Source organism: Helianthus annuus, chromosome 11 (genome assembly GCF_002127325.2).
Source record: "Helianthus annuus cultivar XRQ/B chromosome 11, HanXRQr2.0-SUNRISE, whole genome shotgun sequence".
NCBI classification, from domain to species: domain Eukaryota; kingdom Viridiplantae; phylum Streptophyta; class Magnoliopsida; order Asterales; family Asteraceae; genus Helianthus; species Helianthus annuus.
In genome coordinates this window covers 10,271,304-10,291,701 of record NC_035443.2, presented here as the reverse complement: position 1 = coordinate 10,291,701, position 20,398 = coordinate 10,271,304, and the positions used below count along the sequence as shown (strand labels likewise).

The 20,398-nt window shown below is 38.3% G+C and overlaps 2 protein-coding genes across 2 annotated transcripts; one reads left to right on the top strand and one right to left on the bottom strand.

The window, feature by feature from the left end:
- Positions 1–3,389: 3,389 nt before the first annotated feature.
- On the bottom strand, positions 3,390–4,598 carry LOC110887735 (uncharacterized mitochondrial protein AtMg00810-like). The gene has a single exon (XM_022135307.1). It carries the CDS (start codon positions 4,596–4,598, stop codon positions 3,390–3,392), a length of 1,209 nt encoding a protein of 402 aa, XP_021990999.1.
- Positions 4,599–10,964: 6,366 nt separating this feature from the next.
- LOC110887734 (cytochrome P450 CYP736A12) lies at positions 10,965–19,908 on the top strand. The gene is made up of 2 exons (XM_022135306.1): positions 10,965–11,499; positions 19,598–19,908. The coding sequence occupies exons 1-2, from the start codon at positions 10,965–10,967 to the stop codon at positions 19,906–19,908; spliced, it is 846 nt and encodes a 281-aa protein (XP_021990998.1).
- The last annotated feature ends 490 nt before the right edge of the window (positions 19,909–20,398 follow it).

Here is a 20,398-nt window from a genome sequence, read left to right as displayed (position 1 = left end):
TATGTGAGGTCCCATACAATAGTACCTTTTTTACAATATATTACTTATGTCTAAAAATCCATTTTTAGTAGTAAGGTATGTACATCATCTTTTTGCTTAGGGTACCATTTATTTGTTTGCTCGTGTTTTCCTCATGGTTGTTTGATATAAATACCAAATTAGCGTCCCTTTTTTGAAAGATGACAATGAAAAATTAGCTACAATTAGTTATATTTTTTTACGAGACACGTTTTGTTTTTTGGATAGAAAGTTAGTTATAACTACCATAGTTGTAATTTATGACTTTTATATTATGTTATAGTTGTTTTATTTAAATTTCATCAAACTTGATTCATGAGATCCTAAGTCAGGGGCGGATCTAATGTAGTCTGAGGCGTAGTCCGGGCTATGGCTCAACTTTTATCCGGTAGTGTAAATTTTTTTTTTATTTTTATACTAAGGACACCCCTCAACAACAACTAGGACACCCCTCAAAAAAATTTTACAAACTGAAATTAATCCCAAAAAATACTGATTATATTGGCCCAAATAACCATGGAAGGAAAACAAAGAAGAAAGATGAAGTTGGTAAAGTTTTTTTGTTAGCGTTGAAGTGAAATAAAAAAAAGTTGCAGGTTTTGATACAAGGAAGAAAGGTTTCTTGAGGAGTACATAGGGCTGTAAACGAACCGAACGTTCAGCGAACAGTTCGTGAACCGCGAAATTCGTTTATGATCGTTCGATAAGCTTAACGAACGAACACGAACAAAAAATTCCATTCGATAAGCTTAACGAACGAACACGAACAAATGTCTCGTTCGTTCGACTGCGTTCGTGAACGTTCGGTAATATGTTCGTTTGTTTATGTCTGTTCGTGTTCGGTTTTTTTTTTGTTTATTTTTCTAAAAGTTTTTAATGTTTTAATAATTTTTTACTTTCCTCATATGTATTATTTCCCTCTTTCTGGCTCTCTCCCTCTTTTGATATCACGCTCCTTCATTCATCTTATCTCCAATCGATTGAACCCAATATTATCTATCCCTTCAATCTTTAAATGGTTATATTTAACTACTTTTGTTGTGTACAATGTTTAAGATTAACGTTGCCTTTTTTAAGTTTCAAAATTAAAGTTCATTTGTGTTTGTTTGCGTTCGTGGTTAGTATTCAAGAACTGTTCGCGAACAACCAAAATTCATTAACGAACGAACACGAACACAAACTTATGTTCAAAGTGTCACTGAATTTTTTGGCTCGACCAGGGCACTTGATTTTCCTTAAAAAAAACTAGTTTATAAAATTTAATTCTTTAAGGCCTAAGTGTATTTTTTTGGCTCGACCAGGGCACTTGATTTTTAAGATTGGCGCTGCCCCGTAATACAGGTAAAAAAAATTCTCCATTCTATAAATTATATAAACACACGGTAAAAAAATTGGGATACCCTTGAATATTTCTTCTGGTTCCGCCACTGTCCTAAGTATAAGATCTGTTAATTTGTGCGAAAGATGGAATACCGGCTCATAAGACTAGGGGTGTTAAGAATTCGTTTCGAATTTGAAAAATTCGAAATTTGTTTAAATTCGATTCGATTACCAAGAATTCGTTTCGATTATAAGAATTCTAATTCGAATCAAGTAAATCGAATACGAATTTACAATTTCAAATTCGATTCGAAATTCGAATAAAAATTATATATTTTTATTTATTACTTTTATATATAATACATATATAACTTGTATTAGGCTATACTATAAATTATTTTTAAAATTTATTACAAGTATTAAAATTACCCATTACCAAACCAACTACATGTCCTATAACTAAAACCTAAGTAACAAATTTATCAATAGATTTCTAACCCTAAAAATATTAACGTGTAATGTGGAGTGGTTATTCCTGACTTCTCGTTTTGAATTTTAGATTTATGATACTTTATTTGGAACTGTTTTAATATGATTTCATGCTTTATGGTTGCTTTAAAATTTAAGTTTCATTTTGATAGTTTTTACATCTTTTTAAAGAATCTAAACTAAATCAAATTTATTCGAATTCGATTCGAATTTGAATTTTTAATCGAATTCGAATCGAATACGAATTCAAGGGAAAATAAAAATTATTCGAATAATTCGAAAATTCGATATTCGATTCGATGAACACCCCTACATAAGACGGGTATAAGGATTATCCGCTCATAGGGCAGTGTCACGTCGCTGTCATGTAAGCATGATTGTTTTCACTTACCGTTTTCGCTAGGGTGTTAATCGATTCACTAACCACTTTAAAAAGGTAAAAAAAAACTAAAAGAATATGAGTGTGTTGTGGTTGATTGTAATTGGGTGAAACAGTAAATAAAAAAAGGTTTGTGTGTGAGAGATGCCCCCAACGCCCGTGACTAGCCCTACCTTTCCATCCAAAAGGCCCCACTCACGCCCTAGGGGGTGTTCCACGCCTAAATAATGGACTAAATTGATAGTGAGTACCAAGGATGGGATTAGTATATATAGTATCTGTACCAAAAATATCAATACAGAATTTTAACAAAACTAGGTTTTACCATGATTTTGAGACACTTAAGTGAGTTTAGCATCTTAAAATTACTTAACCTATATATGAGAGGTTTATAAAGCTGGAACTCTCAAACACATTTTGTCCCACATCGCTTGCCTAAAGAAATAATGTAAAAGAAAACCTTATAAATAGAGAAGAGTAACTTAATAAAGTTTCTTAGCGGCTTTGTTTAGTTGTGCCGATGGACCCTTTGGTGTGTTTAGTTTTATTTTTTTCTTGGTTCATAGGGCGGTTCAAAACTGAACCGAATTGAAAATTTTGTTTTTTGTTATTGTTATGGCTCAAAACCAAATCGAACTATTCTATGCACACCATTACAATCACCAGCCTAATTGTTGTATTCCTCGCCCATCACACAAGCACCACTCTATAATCACCGGCCTAATTGTTCTAAGGATGAACATCAACTTAACAACACCGATACACAAGTGTAACAAGAGGAGCTCGCATAGAGGGTCCCTCATGTAGAAGAAAGCTCATCAGATCCACTTCACAAGATGCCCTTTCACGGCCAAAGATGAAACCCGCATCCCGACTAACAGCGCCCCTAAGAAGTTTTACACCAAACTTCGGCCTTTCAATCTCGAAATTTAACCAGAAAGTGCAGAATTCAATTAGAAACACCATAATTTAACCAAAAATATTATAATTTTAAAAAGGAAAGTATTAACCGGTGATCTTTTAGAAAAACTAGTCATATTGTAAATATGAAATTCTCTCTTGATTTTTGAGAGATTTGTATATCAATATATATAATGGGATTATACACCAATAAAAGGAAATACAATAAATTACATAAATCAACAATATAAACAGATGGCTTGATTTACGTGATTGCCTTGGCTCAGTCATTTGCTTGATTTGTGGAATTATCTTTGATTCTATCATCCCCCCGCAAGCGAAACGGTAGCGAACCTACACGAAGCAACGTTCGAAAATGCTGAAATTGAGAGCGTGGCAAACTTTTGGTGAAGATATCCGCTAGTTGAAGCTTGGTGGGTACAAACCGCGTGTAGAGCTTACCAGACATAACCAATTCCCAAACAAAATGGTAGTCTAAATCGATGTGTTTGGCCCGTTTGTGAGAAACGGGGTTTTGAGTCATGAATAATGCACTACGATTATCGCAAAGCAACGTTGGTCGATCGGATGGTAACGCATGTAACTCCCGTAACAGGTGAGTAACCCAGATGATTTCTGCTGCCGTGTTAGCCATTGCTCGATATTCTGATTCACAGCTGGAACGTGAGACGGTGGGTTGCTTCTTGGCACTCCAAGAAACGAGGTTACCTCCTAAAAAGATAGAATAACCATAAGTGGATCGACGTGTTTCAATACACTGAGCCCAGTCCGCATCAGAATAGCCCAAAATAGTAGTACGTTTCGAACGTTTAAAGATGAGACCATACGACATTGTACCCTTAACATACCGAAGGATACGTTTCACAGATTGAAAATGTTGATCGGTTGGAGCATGCAGAAACTGACTAGCTTGGTTCACAGCATAAGAGTGGTCGGGCCTAGTGATAGTCAAATACTGTAACGCGCCAACAAGAGAACGATAGAGAGTTGGGTCAGAAAAAGGAGAACCCGTGGACACAAATGTATCGGTGGTGGCTAGAGGAGTAGGTACGAGTTTGGTTTCAAGAAGACCGGCTCGGGAAAGTATGTCGTGAGCATACTTACATTGACTAAGAAACAGGCCATCATCCGTATGAACAACTTCAAGACCCAGAAAATAATTCAAGGATCCCAGGTCTTTGATTGCAAATTCATTATGAAGACGAGTAATGAAGTTTGTGAGCATTATGGGTTTATTGCCTGTTAAGATTAGATCGTCGACGTACACAAGAAGATACATAAGGCAGTCATCTTTCCGAAAAACAAATAGGGAGGTATCGGCCCGACTACATGTAAACCCGTAAGTAACAAGGAATGAGCTAAGCCGGTGAAACCATGCTCGCGGAGCTTGTTTTAAACCGTAGAGAGCCTTGTTTAATTTACAAACATGAGTGGGAAAAGCCGAATCGACAAAACCCTTAGGTTGTTCCATATAAACAGTTTCGGTTAAGTGACCATTTAAAAACGCATTGTTAACGTCCAATTGATGAAGATGCCAATTATTTGTGCGGCCAAGGACAAAACAATACGAACCGTTGAGGCTTTGACCACGGGGCTAAAGGTGTATGTGAAATCAATGCCCGGAATTTGTGTAAAACCTTGTGCCACGAGACGGGCTTTGTGACGATCAATGGAACCATCGGACCGATATTTCGTTTGAAAAACCCATTTTGAACCAACTACATTGGCAGAGGTTGGTCTAGGAACCAAGGACCAGGTGTTGTTGTTTTGTAACGCGCGAATTTCATCTTGCATGGCTTGTACCCAATGAGGATGTTTAGATGCACTCTTGAAACCTTTAGGTTCAACTGCCGCATGTAAGGCAGTGTGAAGTGCTTGATGGGCTATATGAGCAAAGTCCGGTTGATGCTTGGGTTTGTAAATACCGGCTTTTGAACGGGTTACCATTGGATGAGAGGATGTGGTATTTGAGGTTGTAGTGTGAGATGTGGTTTCGGCTGAGTTGGGAGAATTAGGCTGGGTTATGATGGGTGAAGTTGACTGGACCGAATCGGAGGAGTCTGACTGGGCCGTGAAGGGTATAGAAGAAGCAGCGGCGGAAGTAGTTTGAGTCGAGGCGGAGGTTGTGGCGGAAGTTATGATAGGTGGGGTTGGTGGTGGTGAGGTTGGGATTTGGATTGTAGAAGCTGTGTTGGATATATCTTTGCAAAGGACACATGGTTTTCTGTTAAGAGTGGAAGGTGTGGTAGGTGTAGTGGGTGATGGTGAGTTGGTTTGGGGAAGATGCGTGTATTCATCCTGGTAAGTTGATAGCAAGAGAGTAGACAAGTTATGGGATGATGAGTTGGTTTTAAAAGGAAGTGCGGTTTCATCAAAACGGGCATGGCGAGTCACATACACCCGAGAAGTTTGTGGATCAAGGCATTTATAGCCTTTGTATTGGACCGAGTAGCCCATAAAAATGCAAGGAATACTACGCGGTGCCAACTTATGTGGGGAATAATCCCGGAGATATGGATATACGCGACAACCAAAAACCCGAAAATTGGTGTATGTGGGTGTTGAAGAGTAAAGCAATTCGAAAGGTGATTTGTTGTCTAAAACATTCGAAGGCAAACGGTTTACGATGTAAGTTGCGGAACTAAACGCGTCAACCCAATAAGTTGTCGGTATATTAGCATGAAATAACATGGCTAGACCCGTTTCAACAATGTGACGGTGCTTCCTTTCGGCTCTACCATTTTGTGAAGGAGTATACGGACATGATAATATATGAAATGTACCATTTTCATTAAAAATGTGCCGCACATGTTGGTTTATAAATTCGGTACCACCATCACTTTGGAACACTTTCACTTTGCAAGAAAATTGAGTCTGAACCAAGCGTAAAAAGGTTGGTAACACGGAATAAAATGCACTTTTGGTTTTTAGAGGATAAAACCAAGTAAACCGCGAGTAATCATCTATGAAAATCGCATAGTAGCGATATCCATCAACACTTATAATCGGTGACGGGCCCCATAAATCACAATGAACAAGATCTAGTGGATGCAAGGCTCGTTTTTCATTTAAATTGAAAGGTAATTTATGAGCCTTAGCAAGCTGACAAGGCGAACAAGTAATGGGTTTAGGCAAAATAGAGGTACTAGACAAACAACCAATTTTATTCAAAAAAGAAAGAGTCTCAAATGCAACATGGCCTAAACGAGAGTGCCATAATTCAAACGAAGCTTTATTTTGAGAAACCGAAGCAACTAAAGCAAAATTTCCATCTCGTAACACGTAGAGCCCATTTTCACACCGACCTTGAGCTAGAGGTTGACTTGTTTTCCGGTCCTGAATAGTAAAGAACGGTTGAGAAAATAAAACGTCAACAGGATAATCAGTTGTCAATTGGCTTACGGATAAAAGATTTTTTGTAAGTTTGGGAATGACAAGAACGTTATTTAACGAAAGGTTTTTGTTTAAAGTGTATTGACCCGTATAAGAGATGGGTAAAGAGTTGCCATTACCAAAAGCAACATGAGAATTACCATTATATGGAGTGGTGTTATGCAGTGAATCAGGGGAGTTCGCCATATGAGTTGTAGCACCGGACTCTGTTACCCAATCTGGAGAATCGGTGGTGACATGGCATTGAGCCTGAAAAGCCTGGGCCAAGTGGGCTTGAGTAGTGGAGGAAGAAGCAAAAGATGCTAAGTCAGAACACTTATTGGCATAGTGTCCGTCAGTTCTGCACAACTGGCAGTGAGGGAGTCGGCGAGGCCCACGAGAGATGGATGGAGCGCCCCGTGTAAAAGACTGAGCTTTGGGTTTGCTCGAGTTTCGATATGGCGCGCGGGAACGCTGTTGATGAGCCGTAAAGGCAACCGGTGAGGCTGCTTGAGAGTTGAGGGATTGCAAAAATTGTTCATGACCTTCTGCTTTTGTAAGAAGATCACGTAAGGGATAAGAGGAGTGAGCAGCACATATGGCGGTTGAGAAATTTTCAAAGGAAGGACCAAGACCGCACAAGAACCAGTGAAACTGATCGGTTTCTGCCACAGGCTGACCGATGGCAGCCAGTTGATCACAAACAATCTTGAACTTTCGTCCAAACTCAGTAACTGAAGCCGAACCCTTTGTTAACTGGCGTAGGCTGTCACGTAGAAGGTGCGTGCGTTCAATAGAGGTGCTGCTGTAGGCGGATTCAAGTGCCAGCCAGATTCGGCGAGCACTTGTTAACCCTAATACTTCAGGGATAACATCTTCAGTGAGAGAGGAATTGAGAATTAAAATTGCACGTTGGTCAGCATCGACCCAGTTGGCATAGTCTGGGTTCGGTTCTTCTTTGCCATCTTTAGAAAGAGTGCCAGCGGGTGGAGTAACAGAACCGTCAACATGTCCTGCTAGCTTCTGATAGGTGAGGAGAGGGAGGATTTGATTTTTCCAATACAGGTAATTGGAGGGAGAGAGTTTTAGGGTTATCATATGAAGAACAGTGGACATGGTTAGGGTGCCATCGGGATTGACAGATGAGGAGGAGGCCATGAGAAAAAACAACAAGAAAAATGGGGTTTAGAAAAGAGAGGGGATGGATCGTACTGGTGATACCATGTAAATATGAAATTCTCTCTTGATTTTTGAGAGATTTGTATATCAATATATATAATGGGATTATACACCAATAAAAGGAAATACAATAAATTACATAAATCAACAATATAAACAGATGGCTTGATTTACGTGATTGCCTTGGCTCAATCATTTGCTTGATTTGTGGAATTATCTTTGATTCTATCACATATTACCCGTGCGCGGCGCGGGTACATTGCGACATCGAATGGATTAGTCCAAACGTTGTGTGATACATTAACCATATGAAAACTTGTATTTCATGACGAATGAAGGGTTGTTTTGCTACACAAAGATGCCATTCGGCTTAAAAAACGCCGGAGCAACCTATCAGTGATGGATAAAGCTTTTAAAAACTCATCCAGGATTTGATTTTTCCAATACAGGTAATTGGAGGGAGAGAGTTTTAGGGTTATCATATGAAGAACAGTGGACATGGTTAGGGTGCCATCGGGATTGACAGATGAGGAGGAGGTAGAGGTGTACAAATCGGTTAATCGGTTTTTAAAAAACCGGTTAAAAAAAAAAACCGGTTTTTTCACCCAAAATAAAAACCGGTTTGTTTAATAACCGGTTCCGGTTACTAACCGGTTTTTGAGGTCCAAAACAATAACCGGTATAACCGGTTGGGACCGGTTTTTAACCGGTTTTTCCCAAAAAAACCGGTTTTTTTCCGGTTTTAACCGGTTTTTTAATAACCGGTTCGGTTAATAACCGGTTTTTGAAATCAAGAATAGTAACCGGTATAAAAACCGGCGGTAAAAAAAAACCGGTTAAAAAAAAAACCAGTTTCGGTTTTTTTTCCGGTTTCGATTCTAAAACCAGTTTTTTTGTACACCTCTAGGAGGAGGCCATGAGAAAAAGCAACAAGAAAAATGGGGTTTAGAAAAGAGAGGGGATGGATCGTACTGGTGATACCATGTAAATATGAAATTCTCTCTTGATTTTTGAGAGATTTGTATATCAATATATATAATGGGATTATACACCAATAAAAGGAAATACAATAAATTACATAAATCAACAATATAAACAGATGGCTTGATTTACATGATTGCCTTGGCTCAATCATTTGCTTGATTTGTGGAATTATCTTTGATTCTATCACATATTACCCGTGCGCGGCGCGGGTACATTGCGACATCGAATGGATTAGTCCAAACGTTGTGTGATACATTAACCATATGAAAACTTGTATTTCATGACGAATGAATGAAGGGTTGTTTTGCTACACAAAGATGCCATTCGGCTTAAAAAACGCCGGAGCAACCTATCAGTGATGGATAAAGCTTTTTAAAACTCATCCGGACAAAGTGCAGGCCGTAATCAAGATGCAACCTCCGAAGACCGTGAAAGAAATACAGTCATTAAACGGGAAGCTGGTCTACACCGCTTCATCTCCAAAGCCGCAGATCGTACCATAACTTTCATGAATGTCTTAAAGAAGAGTATCGGGAAAGGGCAGATCGAATGGACGACTGAAGCTGATGCGGCTTTTCAAGAATTGAAAGTTTGTTTGGAATCACTCCCGACCTTGATCGCTCCGGTAACTGGGGAGACAGTCACCGTTTACCTGTCTGCTTCCCATTTCGTCATCAGTGCAGTACGCGTAGTTCATCGGAATATGGCTCATACTCATGCAATTGGATAACTTTGAAATCATAGTAGACATGGATTTGCTTACCAAGGTCGTTCTCGAAGTCATTTGTTTTGAAAAGTTTATCCGCATTCCTCTTTCGTCCAGTGACACTTTGCAAGTCTATGGCAAAGCGAAAAAAGATTTTCTAAAACAGGTTAAAGCCGTAAAAAGTGAAAATCATGATCTACAAGTATAACATTAAAAAAAGGTTTATTTAAAGAAGGTGGTTATCCCCTTCATTAGACTATAGGTCCGCCCCTGCTTAGGGCAGAATGTACATACCCTCAATACTTTTCTTACTACATTGTAACCCTTCTCCACACTAGTGCCAAATTAGACTCAACTGATTCATATTTTTTACCATAGGCATTGTCGATGTACATAAGTCAATTCACCAACTTATTACAATCAGTTTTAAATAATTAATGGCTTTTGTGATGAGAGATAGAGAAGAAAGATAAATAAATGAGGTAGTGGTGGAGTGCTTGGAGAAAAATTTGGTTTTCCTTATGACTCAGGTTTGACTCTCACTCTCCCCATTAGAGCTGCAAACGAACTGAAGGAACTGAACGAACATGAACAATACCTTGTTCGTGTTCTTTTGTTAATATATATATGTGTTCATGAACACTTACCGAACGAGATATTATGTTCGTGTTCGTTTGATAAGGAAATGAACTTTTTCGTGTTTGTTTGTTAATTTTAAGCAACAAACGAAAATGAACGTTGATGAACACAAATGGAAACAAACGAACACAAACAAGAGTTTATGATTAGAAGATATAATTCATTGACACTTATTACATATTTTATTTGTCAAAATTTTAAAGTATTTAAATAAAATATAAAAACTAAAAAAATAATGAACTACCGAACACGTTAGCAAACGTTCACGAACATAAACGATTGAACGTGACCTCTGGTCATGTTTGTTCATTTAACTAAACGAACGAAATTTCTTGTTCGTGTTCGTTTGTTTAATAAACGAACGAACACAAATGAACTTCTCGCCGAACGTTCACGAACTGTTTGCCGAACGTTTGGTTCGTTTGCAGCCCTAGTCCCCATTATTTTCTGCGGCATCCAGGTGAAGGCGAATACGGGTGGCGCCGGTTCGTCTTGGATGAGAGGCGAGGTTTTTCCGATTATTCCACTGTCGTGCCTTCGGGCGGGTGGAGGTCAGGTTTCCGCGCATCTCGGAGAGCCAAGTGGCTAGTGGCGGTCGAGTAGTCGACCTTGACCACATCACCCGGTGTCACGATGGTTGACACGTCATTTCTTGCCGTTAAGAAAAAAGATAGATGGACCACCATGAAGAATGAAAGAGTAATTTCAACAATTGCTAGCCATCCCTAACTTGACCTTTGGCTGGCTAAATCAATTCCTTATTCAATTTTCATTGAATTATATGCATATAGTACCATAAATTCAAATCAATACAGCACATAAATTATGCTTATAAAACGTCACACTAGGCGTGGCCAGTACTATTCCACATTTTTTATCAAAGAAGATTGTCATAACTCATAATGTAACTCACTAGGCATTTCTTTTGCAAAACAAACCAAAACACCTGATGCAGCAATGTATTCGTTTAACCTGCCCTTATTCTTGATCTTCATCATCCTCATCGTCGGAATATGGTTATGGAAACGCTACACCAACGAACGCCCCCATGGCAACAAACTACCACCGGGTCCTAAACCATTGCCTGTTATTGGAAGCCTCCACTTACTAGGAAAGCTCCCCCATCGCGCCCTCCACAAACTATCCAAGAAGCATGGTTCGATCATGTCTATCCGCTTAGGCAACGTAGAATCCATTGTACTCTCATCGCCTGATGCTGCCAAGCTCTTTCTTGGAGACCATGATGCCGATGTTTCGTCCCGTCCAAAACTCCAAGTAGCAAAATATTTGTCTTATGGAATCAAGGGAATGGCGTATACAGAATATGGTTCGCATTGGCGCGCCCTTAGGAAATTATGCGCAATGGAGTTTTTCAGTTGCGCAAAAATTAACGCGACTGCTGACATCCGAAGGGAGGAAATTGGCAAGACGTTAGACGAGATTAGAGGTTGTTCAATGAAGAATGAGGTTGTTAATTTAACTGAGATGGCGAGTAAGCTGATCGGGAGGACGACTTTTAAGACGCTTTTTGGTAGAAAAGATTATGGAGGATCAACTGAATTTATGAAAGTTGTTCATGATGTTGGATCAGTTCTGTTTAAACATAATGGAAAACATGAATAATACCTGTTACAGCAGACAGGCCAGCAGAGAATCCAGTCAGAGATGCAGCCATTGAGTTCGACATGATTGTCAGGATGATCTGGTTCCTCCTTAGGGTGTAAGTTATGATGGTGATGAAACCGAAGTAGGGTAATTTCGGTTAGGGGAGAGAGTCACGAATTCTTGATGTTAATGAGGGTTGTGATTGTGTAATGTGTGTAACTGTGTAACCCTTTAACTCTCTAATAAGCCCCTTATTTATACACCCAGGAGGAAACCCAATTAGTTAATAAGGGTAATATGGTCCATCAACAATTACCAACTAATTATTAATAGGTTAATAAATATATTTTGATCTAATATAATATAAATGATTATATAGGCTACAAGATTAAATATTACATTTTATATATTTAATCTCACATTCTCCCACTTAGCCAAGTAATCATTTATCATGAGTATTAGGTAAGCCTGGCCAGGAGTTAACACTCATTTTAGCTTTAAACCAAGAACTATAGCAGAGAAATACAGCCGTTGAATCATCATTCGACTCAGGACCCCCATTAGTCATACTATAGCCTCAATTTAAAACCTAACAGTTACGATCAAAATATATATAAGCCCTTTAGCGTCTGATTTGTATTTATATTTGTCTATATGTCATTACACCGGCAGAACATATGTTAGAGACATACAAAATCAAACTGAGGAAATTTTATTAATTAAAACATAAGCTAGTACAATATGCCATTAAACAAGGTCTTTAGTAAGTCCCATATTCGATACATGTTCTTCGAAAACTTTAGGTGGGAGACCTTTAGTCATCGGATCCGCTAGCATATCTTTAGTACTAATATACTCTATACAAAGATTATTTTCCTCAACTCGTTCACGTACGAACAAGTATTTTGTATCGAGATATAAACCAGCTCCAGTCGAACTGTTACTGTTCGAGAAACTAACGGCAGCTGAGTTATCACAGTAAAGCTTCAATGGTCTAGAAATGGAATTAACAATTTTGAGTCCAGTGATCAGATTTCTAAGCAACATTCCATGACAGGTTGCGTTGTAAACAGCAATGTATTCTGCCATCATTGTGGAAGTTGTAGTTAACTGTTGTTTATGACTCTTCCATGAGATAGGTCCGCCTGCTAACATAAAGATGTAGCCCGAAGTGGATTTCTTGTCATCTTTGCATTTGGCAAAGTCAGAATCAGAATAACCTACCACTTCTAAGTGATCACTTCTTCTATAAGTCAGTTTATAGTCTTTCGTCCCTTGCAGATATCTGAGGACCTTCTTAGCTGCTTTCCAGTGATCTAGGCCAGGATTAGTCTGATAACGGCCTAGCATTCCAGCAATATAAGCGATATCTGGGCGAGTACAGACTTGAGCATACATCAGGCTCCCGACTACTGACGCGTAAGGTATCTGGCTCATTTGCTCCTTTTCAACCTCTGTTGTCGGACACTGGAATGAACCGAAAACATCTCCCTTAACTACTGGAGCGACGGAGGGTTTGCACTGTTGCATGTTGTAACGTGTAAGGACACGATCTATGTAAGTCTTTTGAGACAATCCTAAGATCCCTTTGTGTCTATCTCGGTGAATTTCGATGCCAATGACGTAAGAAGCATCTCCGAGATCCTTCATGTCGAAGTTATGCGAGAGTAACCGCTTCGACTCATGCAACATGTCTAAACTATTACTTGCCAATAGAATGTCATCTACGTAAAGGACAAGTATAGTAAAGTTACTCCCACTCATCTTGAGGTAGGTGCATTGATCCACTTGATTCTTCATAAAACCTTGCCTCTTCATGACTTCATCAAACTTGAGATACCATTGACGTGATGCTTGTTTTAACCCATAAATGGATTTCTTCAACTTACAGACTAGATGCTCCTGACCTTCAGGTTTAAAGCCTTCAGGTTGCTTCATGTAAACATCTTCGTCTAAGTCTCCGTTAAGGAAAGCAGTTTTGACGTCCATCTGATGCAGCTCTAAATCAAAATGAGCTACTAGGGCCATAACGATCCTTAATGAATCTTTACGAGAGACAGGTGAAAACGTCTCTTGATAATCAATTCCCTCTTTCTGAGTGTAGCCCTTTGCAACCAATCTCGCTTTATAGCGTTCAACGTTCCCATTCGGATCCAGTTTTGTTTTGAACACCCATTTACAACCTACAGGTTTTACACCGTTGGGTAATTCTACCAAATCCCAAACGTCATTTTTCTTCATGGATTCAAGCTCATCAATCATTGCTTTGTTCCATTCAGAAGACTGATCACTGCTAATGGCTTCATTATAAGAGATAGGATCATTGAGCTTTCCAGCATCCATTTCAGTCAGGTAGGTAATATAATCATCCCAATTAGTAGGCCGTTTTTGCCTAGATGACCTCCTGAGCTGATTTTCGGGTTGAGCGTTGTCTTGGTTTTGAGCGTTTGATGTGCCTTCGTTATGAGGTATAATGAGTTCTGGTTGTGGAGTTGGAGTTTGTGCAGTGGCTTCAGGTGCAGTTGCATGTGGTACAAGAGGAGTAAACGGAGTAATGGTAAGCGACGAGTCTCTCCCCCCCGCGTCTTGTACTTCTTGCAATTCTTCATAAGGGTTAGTACTGCTCCCACTGACCTTGAAATCCTCCAGGAACGCGGCACGCTTGGTTTCAACAATACGGGTGACATGGGAAGGACAATAGAAACGATAACCCTTTGAATGATCAGGATACCCGATAAAGAAGCAGGTAACTGTTTTAGGGTCAAGTTTCCTTAGGAAAGGATTATATAATTTTGCTTCAGCAATGCAGCCCCATACTTTCATATATTTAAGACTCAGTTTCCTTCCTGTCCAAAGTTCATAAGGAGTTTTAGGGACAGACTTAGAAGGAACTCTATTGAGTATATGAACAGCTGCTTTTAATGCTTCAGTCCAGAGGAATAATGGTAAATTAGTGTTGGCTAACATACTGCGCACCATGTTCATAAGGGTACGATTTCTTCGTTCAGCGACACCATTCTGCTGAGGTGTACCAGGCATGGTGTATTGGTTCACAATCCCCTGGCCCTTACAAAACTCATAAAATGGACCAGGAGCTTGACCCACATCAGTATGTCTTCCATAATATTCACCGCCTCTGTCTGATCTCACAACTTTAATTTGACGATCTAATTGCTTTTCAACTTCAGCTTTATAATCTTTAAAAGTTGTAAGAGATTCAGACTTTTCCTTTATAAGATACAAGTACATGTAACGAGAATAATCATCAATGAAAGTGATAAATGAAGTATGTCCTGTGATGCCAGCGATTTGATAGGGACCACTAATGTCAGTGTGAATGAGTTCTAATAAATTAGAGCTCCTAGTGGCACCTTTCTTATTCGCTGATGTCATTTTGCCTTTAAGACATTTGACACATGTTCCAAAATCGGTGAAATCGAGAGGAGGTAAGACTTCATCCTTTACGAGACGATTTAATCGTTCTCTTGAGATGTGGCCTAAACGTTGATGCCACAACATAGATGAAGTCTCTAAGTCTCGAATTTGTTTCTTTTCCATCTTTGTGAGTGATTCATTAATATTATATGACAACAAAGATTTGGAAAAATTATCATCTAGTTCTAATCTATAGAGACCACCATCCAGAATGCCAGTACCATAAACAACGGAATCATAGAGAATAGAGAGTTTGCGATGACCATGAGAAACGACAAAACCGTCCATGTCTAACTTTGGTCCTGATACAAGGTTCCGAGTTACCTCAGGAACATATAAGGTATCATAAAGTTTAATACATAAACCAGTTTTCAAAAATAGTTGTAATGTTCCTATGGCCTTCACTTCTAATTCCCGATCATCCCCAACTTTAAGTGTTCTTTGGTTTCTTCCCAGCTTCCGGATTGTAAGGAATCCCTGAAGTGAATTGGTTACATGAACCATAGAACCAGAATCAAACCACCAAGAATTAGCAGGAACATTTAAATTAAAGGACTCAAGTATCATGAAAAAATCGTTACCTTTCTTAGCCAGCCACTCCTTAAAGTCAGGGCATTCCTTTTGCTTATGTCCTGTTTTCTTACAGAACTTGCAATAGGGTTTGCCTAAGGAGTTCTTAGAGCTGGAAGGTGCACTTGTATTAGGATTTGGCTTTTGAACCTTAGAAGCATCCTTTCTATGATAAGAGTTCTTCCTCTTCTTTGAGCTGGAAGTGGTGAAGTTAGCAACATCAGTAGTGCGATCCATCTTCATACGCTCTTCCTCCTGCACGCACATAGCGATCAGCTCACTCATCGTCCATTTGTCCTTCTGAGTGTTGTAATTGATCTTGAAAGCTTCATAGGACGAAGGAAGCGAAGTGATGATGAAGTGAACGAGAAAACCATCACTGATTTCCATCTCTAGGCCCTTCAGCTTATTGGCCATATCATGCATCATCATGATGTGTTCGCGAATGCCGCTCCTCCCATCATACTTAGTTGTCACCAGCTTGAGGATAAGTGTGCTAGCGTGTGCTTTTGATGTTCCCTTGAATTGATCCTCCACAGAAGCCAGATAGGTTTTAGCATTTTCAGAATCAGGAATGGCCCCTCTGATTGAGTTATGAATGGATTGCTTCATGAACATGAGAGACATGCGATTACACCTAGTCCATTTATCATGGACTATCTGCTCAGCAGCAGTACTGGTGGCGGTAAGGTCCGCTGGCTTATTCTCTCTTAGAGCATAGTCAAAGTCTAGCAATCCTAGAGTAAGCATGAGAGCATCCTTCCATTCAGCAAAGTTATCACCAGTCAAAGGTGGAATCCCGCAATTGGGTGCTGGTAGTGGAAATAAGATGAGCAAGTTATGATACAAAAGAAAAAATCCTAATGTGATCTAATGGGCTTGTTACACTAAGGCAGGCATAAATAATGACCATTTTAATTATGAAGCTGTGATAATGTCTATTACTAACATCAAAATAATAGACTTAGTAAAAATTCTACTTAAACGAAGACAAATCAGCTTTGGCCAGAAGTGTAATCATTTTAAGTATGTGTGCAAAGCAATCGTGACAAATCAGCTTTGGCCAGAAATGAGACAATCACTTTAGTTATGCACTTGTCAAGCATGCTAAACATAAATGAATTAAATCAGCTTTGGCCAGAATTAAGACATTTCAGGTTTGTAATGCATGCTTAACATAGCCTTTTATAATACTTGAACAATAAATAGATGTATTAAATCAGCTTTGGCCAGAATTAATACATCAGAAGCTCATTCAAGTAAAGCTATTTTGGTTTTGTAAAATTATCTGATTCTGATTAATGAATTAAGTATTAACAAAACCAAGTATTTAATAGCAAACCACCTGTTAGCGCGGATCGAACTTTTAAACAGCTTAAGTTTTGAGATTTCGAGTCATGGTCTCGAGTCGCAACCTTAGTCTCGACTAATCATTTTATGGTTGCGAGTCGCAACCTTATGGTTGCGAGTAGCAACCTCATGGTTGCGAGTAGCAACCTCATGGTTTCGATCAATCACGTTATGGTTGCGAGTAGCAACCTCCTGGTTGCGATAAATCACGTTATGGTTGCGAGTAGCAACCTCATGGTTGCGAGTAGCAACCTCATGGTTGCGAGTAGCAACCTCATGGTTGCGAGTAGCAACCTCGTTAACAGCTGTTTTGTGATAATAACTGAAACCTCGAAATTTAAGGGATTGTGGGATAATGTTTCCTGTTTTAATGCTGATCTAAACTTATCAAAATATTTCGAAAATAATAACTGATATCTCTTTAACAGTTTTCGGAATTTTATTAGATAAAAATAAGATCAAAAACAGGAAAAACACCCACTAATCTAAATTATATTCCAAATCTTAGGGAATTTTCGAGTTTTCTTAGAACATTATGATGAACCCTAACAAAATAAGAACATAATCTGGAAATCCGAAACCTGATTTTAATGGTTTTGTAAGGGATTTCGTGATAATAAGTTTAATCTTTATAATTTCGAGTCGGTTTATCAATTAACAGTTTCCGAAAACAGGGATTTCGGTCACAAACAACCCGAAAACAGTTTTTGATTTTAAGGCTTAAAAAACTTCCGTTTTCCAGATTTTGATCCAAGAATAATGGATACGAAAACAGAACTGGTTTATCAACATATGCTCTGATACCACATGTTGGATCAGTTCTGTTTAAACATAATGGAAAACATGAATAATACCTGTTACAGCAGACAGGCCAGCAGAGAATCCAGTCAGAGATGCAGCCATTGAGTTCGACATGATTGTCAGGATGATCTGGTTCCTCCTTAGGGTGTAAGTTATGATGGTGATGAAACCGAAGTAGGGTAATTTCGGTTAGGGGAGAGAGTCACGAATTCTTGATGTTAATGAGGGTTGTGATTGTGTAATGTGTGTAACTGTGTAACCCTTTAACTCTCTAATAAGCCCCTTATTTATACACCCAGGAGGAAACCCAATTAGTTAATAAGGGTAATATGGTCCATCAACAATTACCAACTAATTATTAATAGGTTAATAAATATATTTTGATCTAATATAATATAAATGATTATATAGGCTACAAGATTAAATATTACATTTTATATATTTAATCTCACACATGAGGCTTCAGAAGTCACTGGCACCTTCAATTTGGGAGATTTTGTTCCCATTTTAGCACATCTTGATCTCCAGGTAAACTTTATAATATTTAAAACTTTTGGAAGTATTTAAATAGTCCAAGAAATAATTTGGAACAAACATAGGGCGAGAATTGAGATAACCTGTCCGAACTCGAAAAAAGTGCCTCTTAGCAGTGGCAAGCCATGAAAATTTCCACCAGGGGTCGGAAGGTACCGGACCTAAAAAAATTTTCTATAGCGTTGTTTCGAGGTGATATGTTCGGGTCGGACGTCGGTGATTTGATTCGGATCGGGTCGGGTCAAACATTAAAACGTAAACATTGTTTAACAAACAAATAAACAAAGACACCAAAACATTAAAAAGGAGCGAGGAAGATGGGTACCCGGTTCTCCTGGATGAAGAATTATAGCTCTGCCCGTCTTCCTTTAAGATTTTTGAATTCTTCAATTATGGACTCCGAATCAAAGTTCACAGCAATCTCCTTTTCTATGTAAATCACCATATTGTTTGCTAGATACCGAACTGACATCTTATTGCGAAGATGATTCTTAAATATTTTCATTGCTGAAAATCCTCTTTCCGTTGTTGCAGTCGAAACTGGAAGTGTCAAGATTAGCCGACACACTCTTTCAACCAATTTGTAGATGTTATTTTTCTGACATTCCACAAGAGTTTTGCAAAGATCAAAAAGAGTTGATACCCCACTTTGCTTGGGATTATTTATTCTTAACTTGAAAATTATCCAATTGACTACGTAATTGATTCCTCTTTTGCTCAGTAAAATCTTTAGGATAATATTTCTCAACAAGAAAAACAATTTCATCAATATTAATCTTTTTTTGAACATAAAGTCGCACTAAGAGATAACAACTGTATCGCTTGCTCATTGAATCTACTATCCAGTTCATGTAGTTGTTTGTCTAATGTCTCTGTAAACAAATTTACCCGGTAATAATGTTCAAATGTAACATGAAGATCTTTTTTACGAGGCCGACACCGAATAGCAGAGGCGCAAGATTAGGGGGGGGGGCGACTCCCCAAGGAGTGTTATGTATGTACGTTTCGTATAGAATTTTGTAAGTATATACGTTTTCGACCCCCCAGTTTTATAAAAAAAATTAGGTATATTATATAGCCCAAATCATTATTTTATCTTTAGGTTTAATTTAAGGCTGCAATTTATGTGATTTAGGTTTAAATTAGAGTTGAAATTGGTCCGAATTTTTGCCCTAAACTTGTTGAATCTTTCTGTAACTATGTCTAATTTTATTTGTTTAATCTTATTGTGATTTGATATAGATAGAATTAGAGTTTGAAATTTAGGGTGATTTGTTAACTTGTTGTGTTATTAGATTATGCTATGGGGAAGTATAAAAGCATAACTTCTTTTTTCAAAGGAAAGAACAAAGAACAAGTAGAGAGAATTGTAGATGGAAACAAAGAGATTAAACGTCAAAAAACTTCAACAAGCGAACCGGTTAATGAAGCGAATAATGAACCGGTTAACGAAGCGAATCAAAACATTCAACAAGAGCATCATGATATTCCTCAAAATCCGACTAACATCAATGAAGTGGATGTTAGTAGTCTAGAAAGAGATCCTGTTAAGCGACTCGGAATGTGGAAATATCTGGTTAATATAAGGGAGCAGTGTTATCAATGATAATCCGAGAGAGATGAGAAAGATAATAAAAAAGAACTGAATTTTATTGATTTGATTCTTGCATACAAAAAACATAAAAACTAGTCTTTATTTATAGGCTTTACAAGAACGAATAAAAGGAAAGACTTTTGGTAACTATGGAGATGATCTTGAGGAATCCATAATTTTCTCTAAATTATTTTTTTTCCTTTTCTAACACTCCCCCTCAAATTGAATTGTGGGATTGCCATGATTCAACTTGGATTGGTTTTGATTTTGGGTTTTGATTATGTTTGGTTTTTGGTTTGGCTATTGAGTTACCGCCTTTAGACATGGTAACTTTTGGTTTGATTGATGCTACCGTCTTTCGACATGGCAACCAATTTTGAGTTTTGGTTTCCCCTCAAGTTGAAAAAATTCAACTTGGCCATTTGGGTCTTGGCATTTGTTTGGGTTTTGATTTTGTTTTGGTTTGTTTTTTTTGGTTTTGGATTTTTTGGTTTTGGGTTTG

Excerpts from the sequence above, each read along its gene's own strand:
- LOC110887734 (XM_022135306.1), top strand. The coding sequence starts at position 10,965 with ATGTATTCGTTTAACCTGCCCTTATTCTTGATCTTCATCATCCTCATC. Across the intron at positions 11,500-19,597 it reads TAATTTAACTGAGATGGCGA|ATTATGCTATGGGGAAGTAT; the intron begins GTAAGCTGATCG and ends TTGTGTTATTAG.
- LOC110887735 (XM_022135307.1), bottom strand. The coding sequence starts at position 4,598 with ATGGAACAACCTAAGGGTTTTGTCGATTCGGCTTTTCCCACTCATGTT.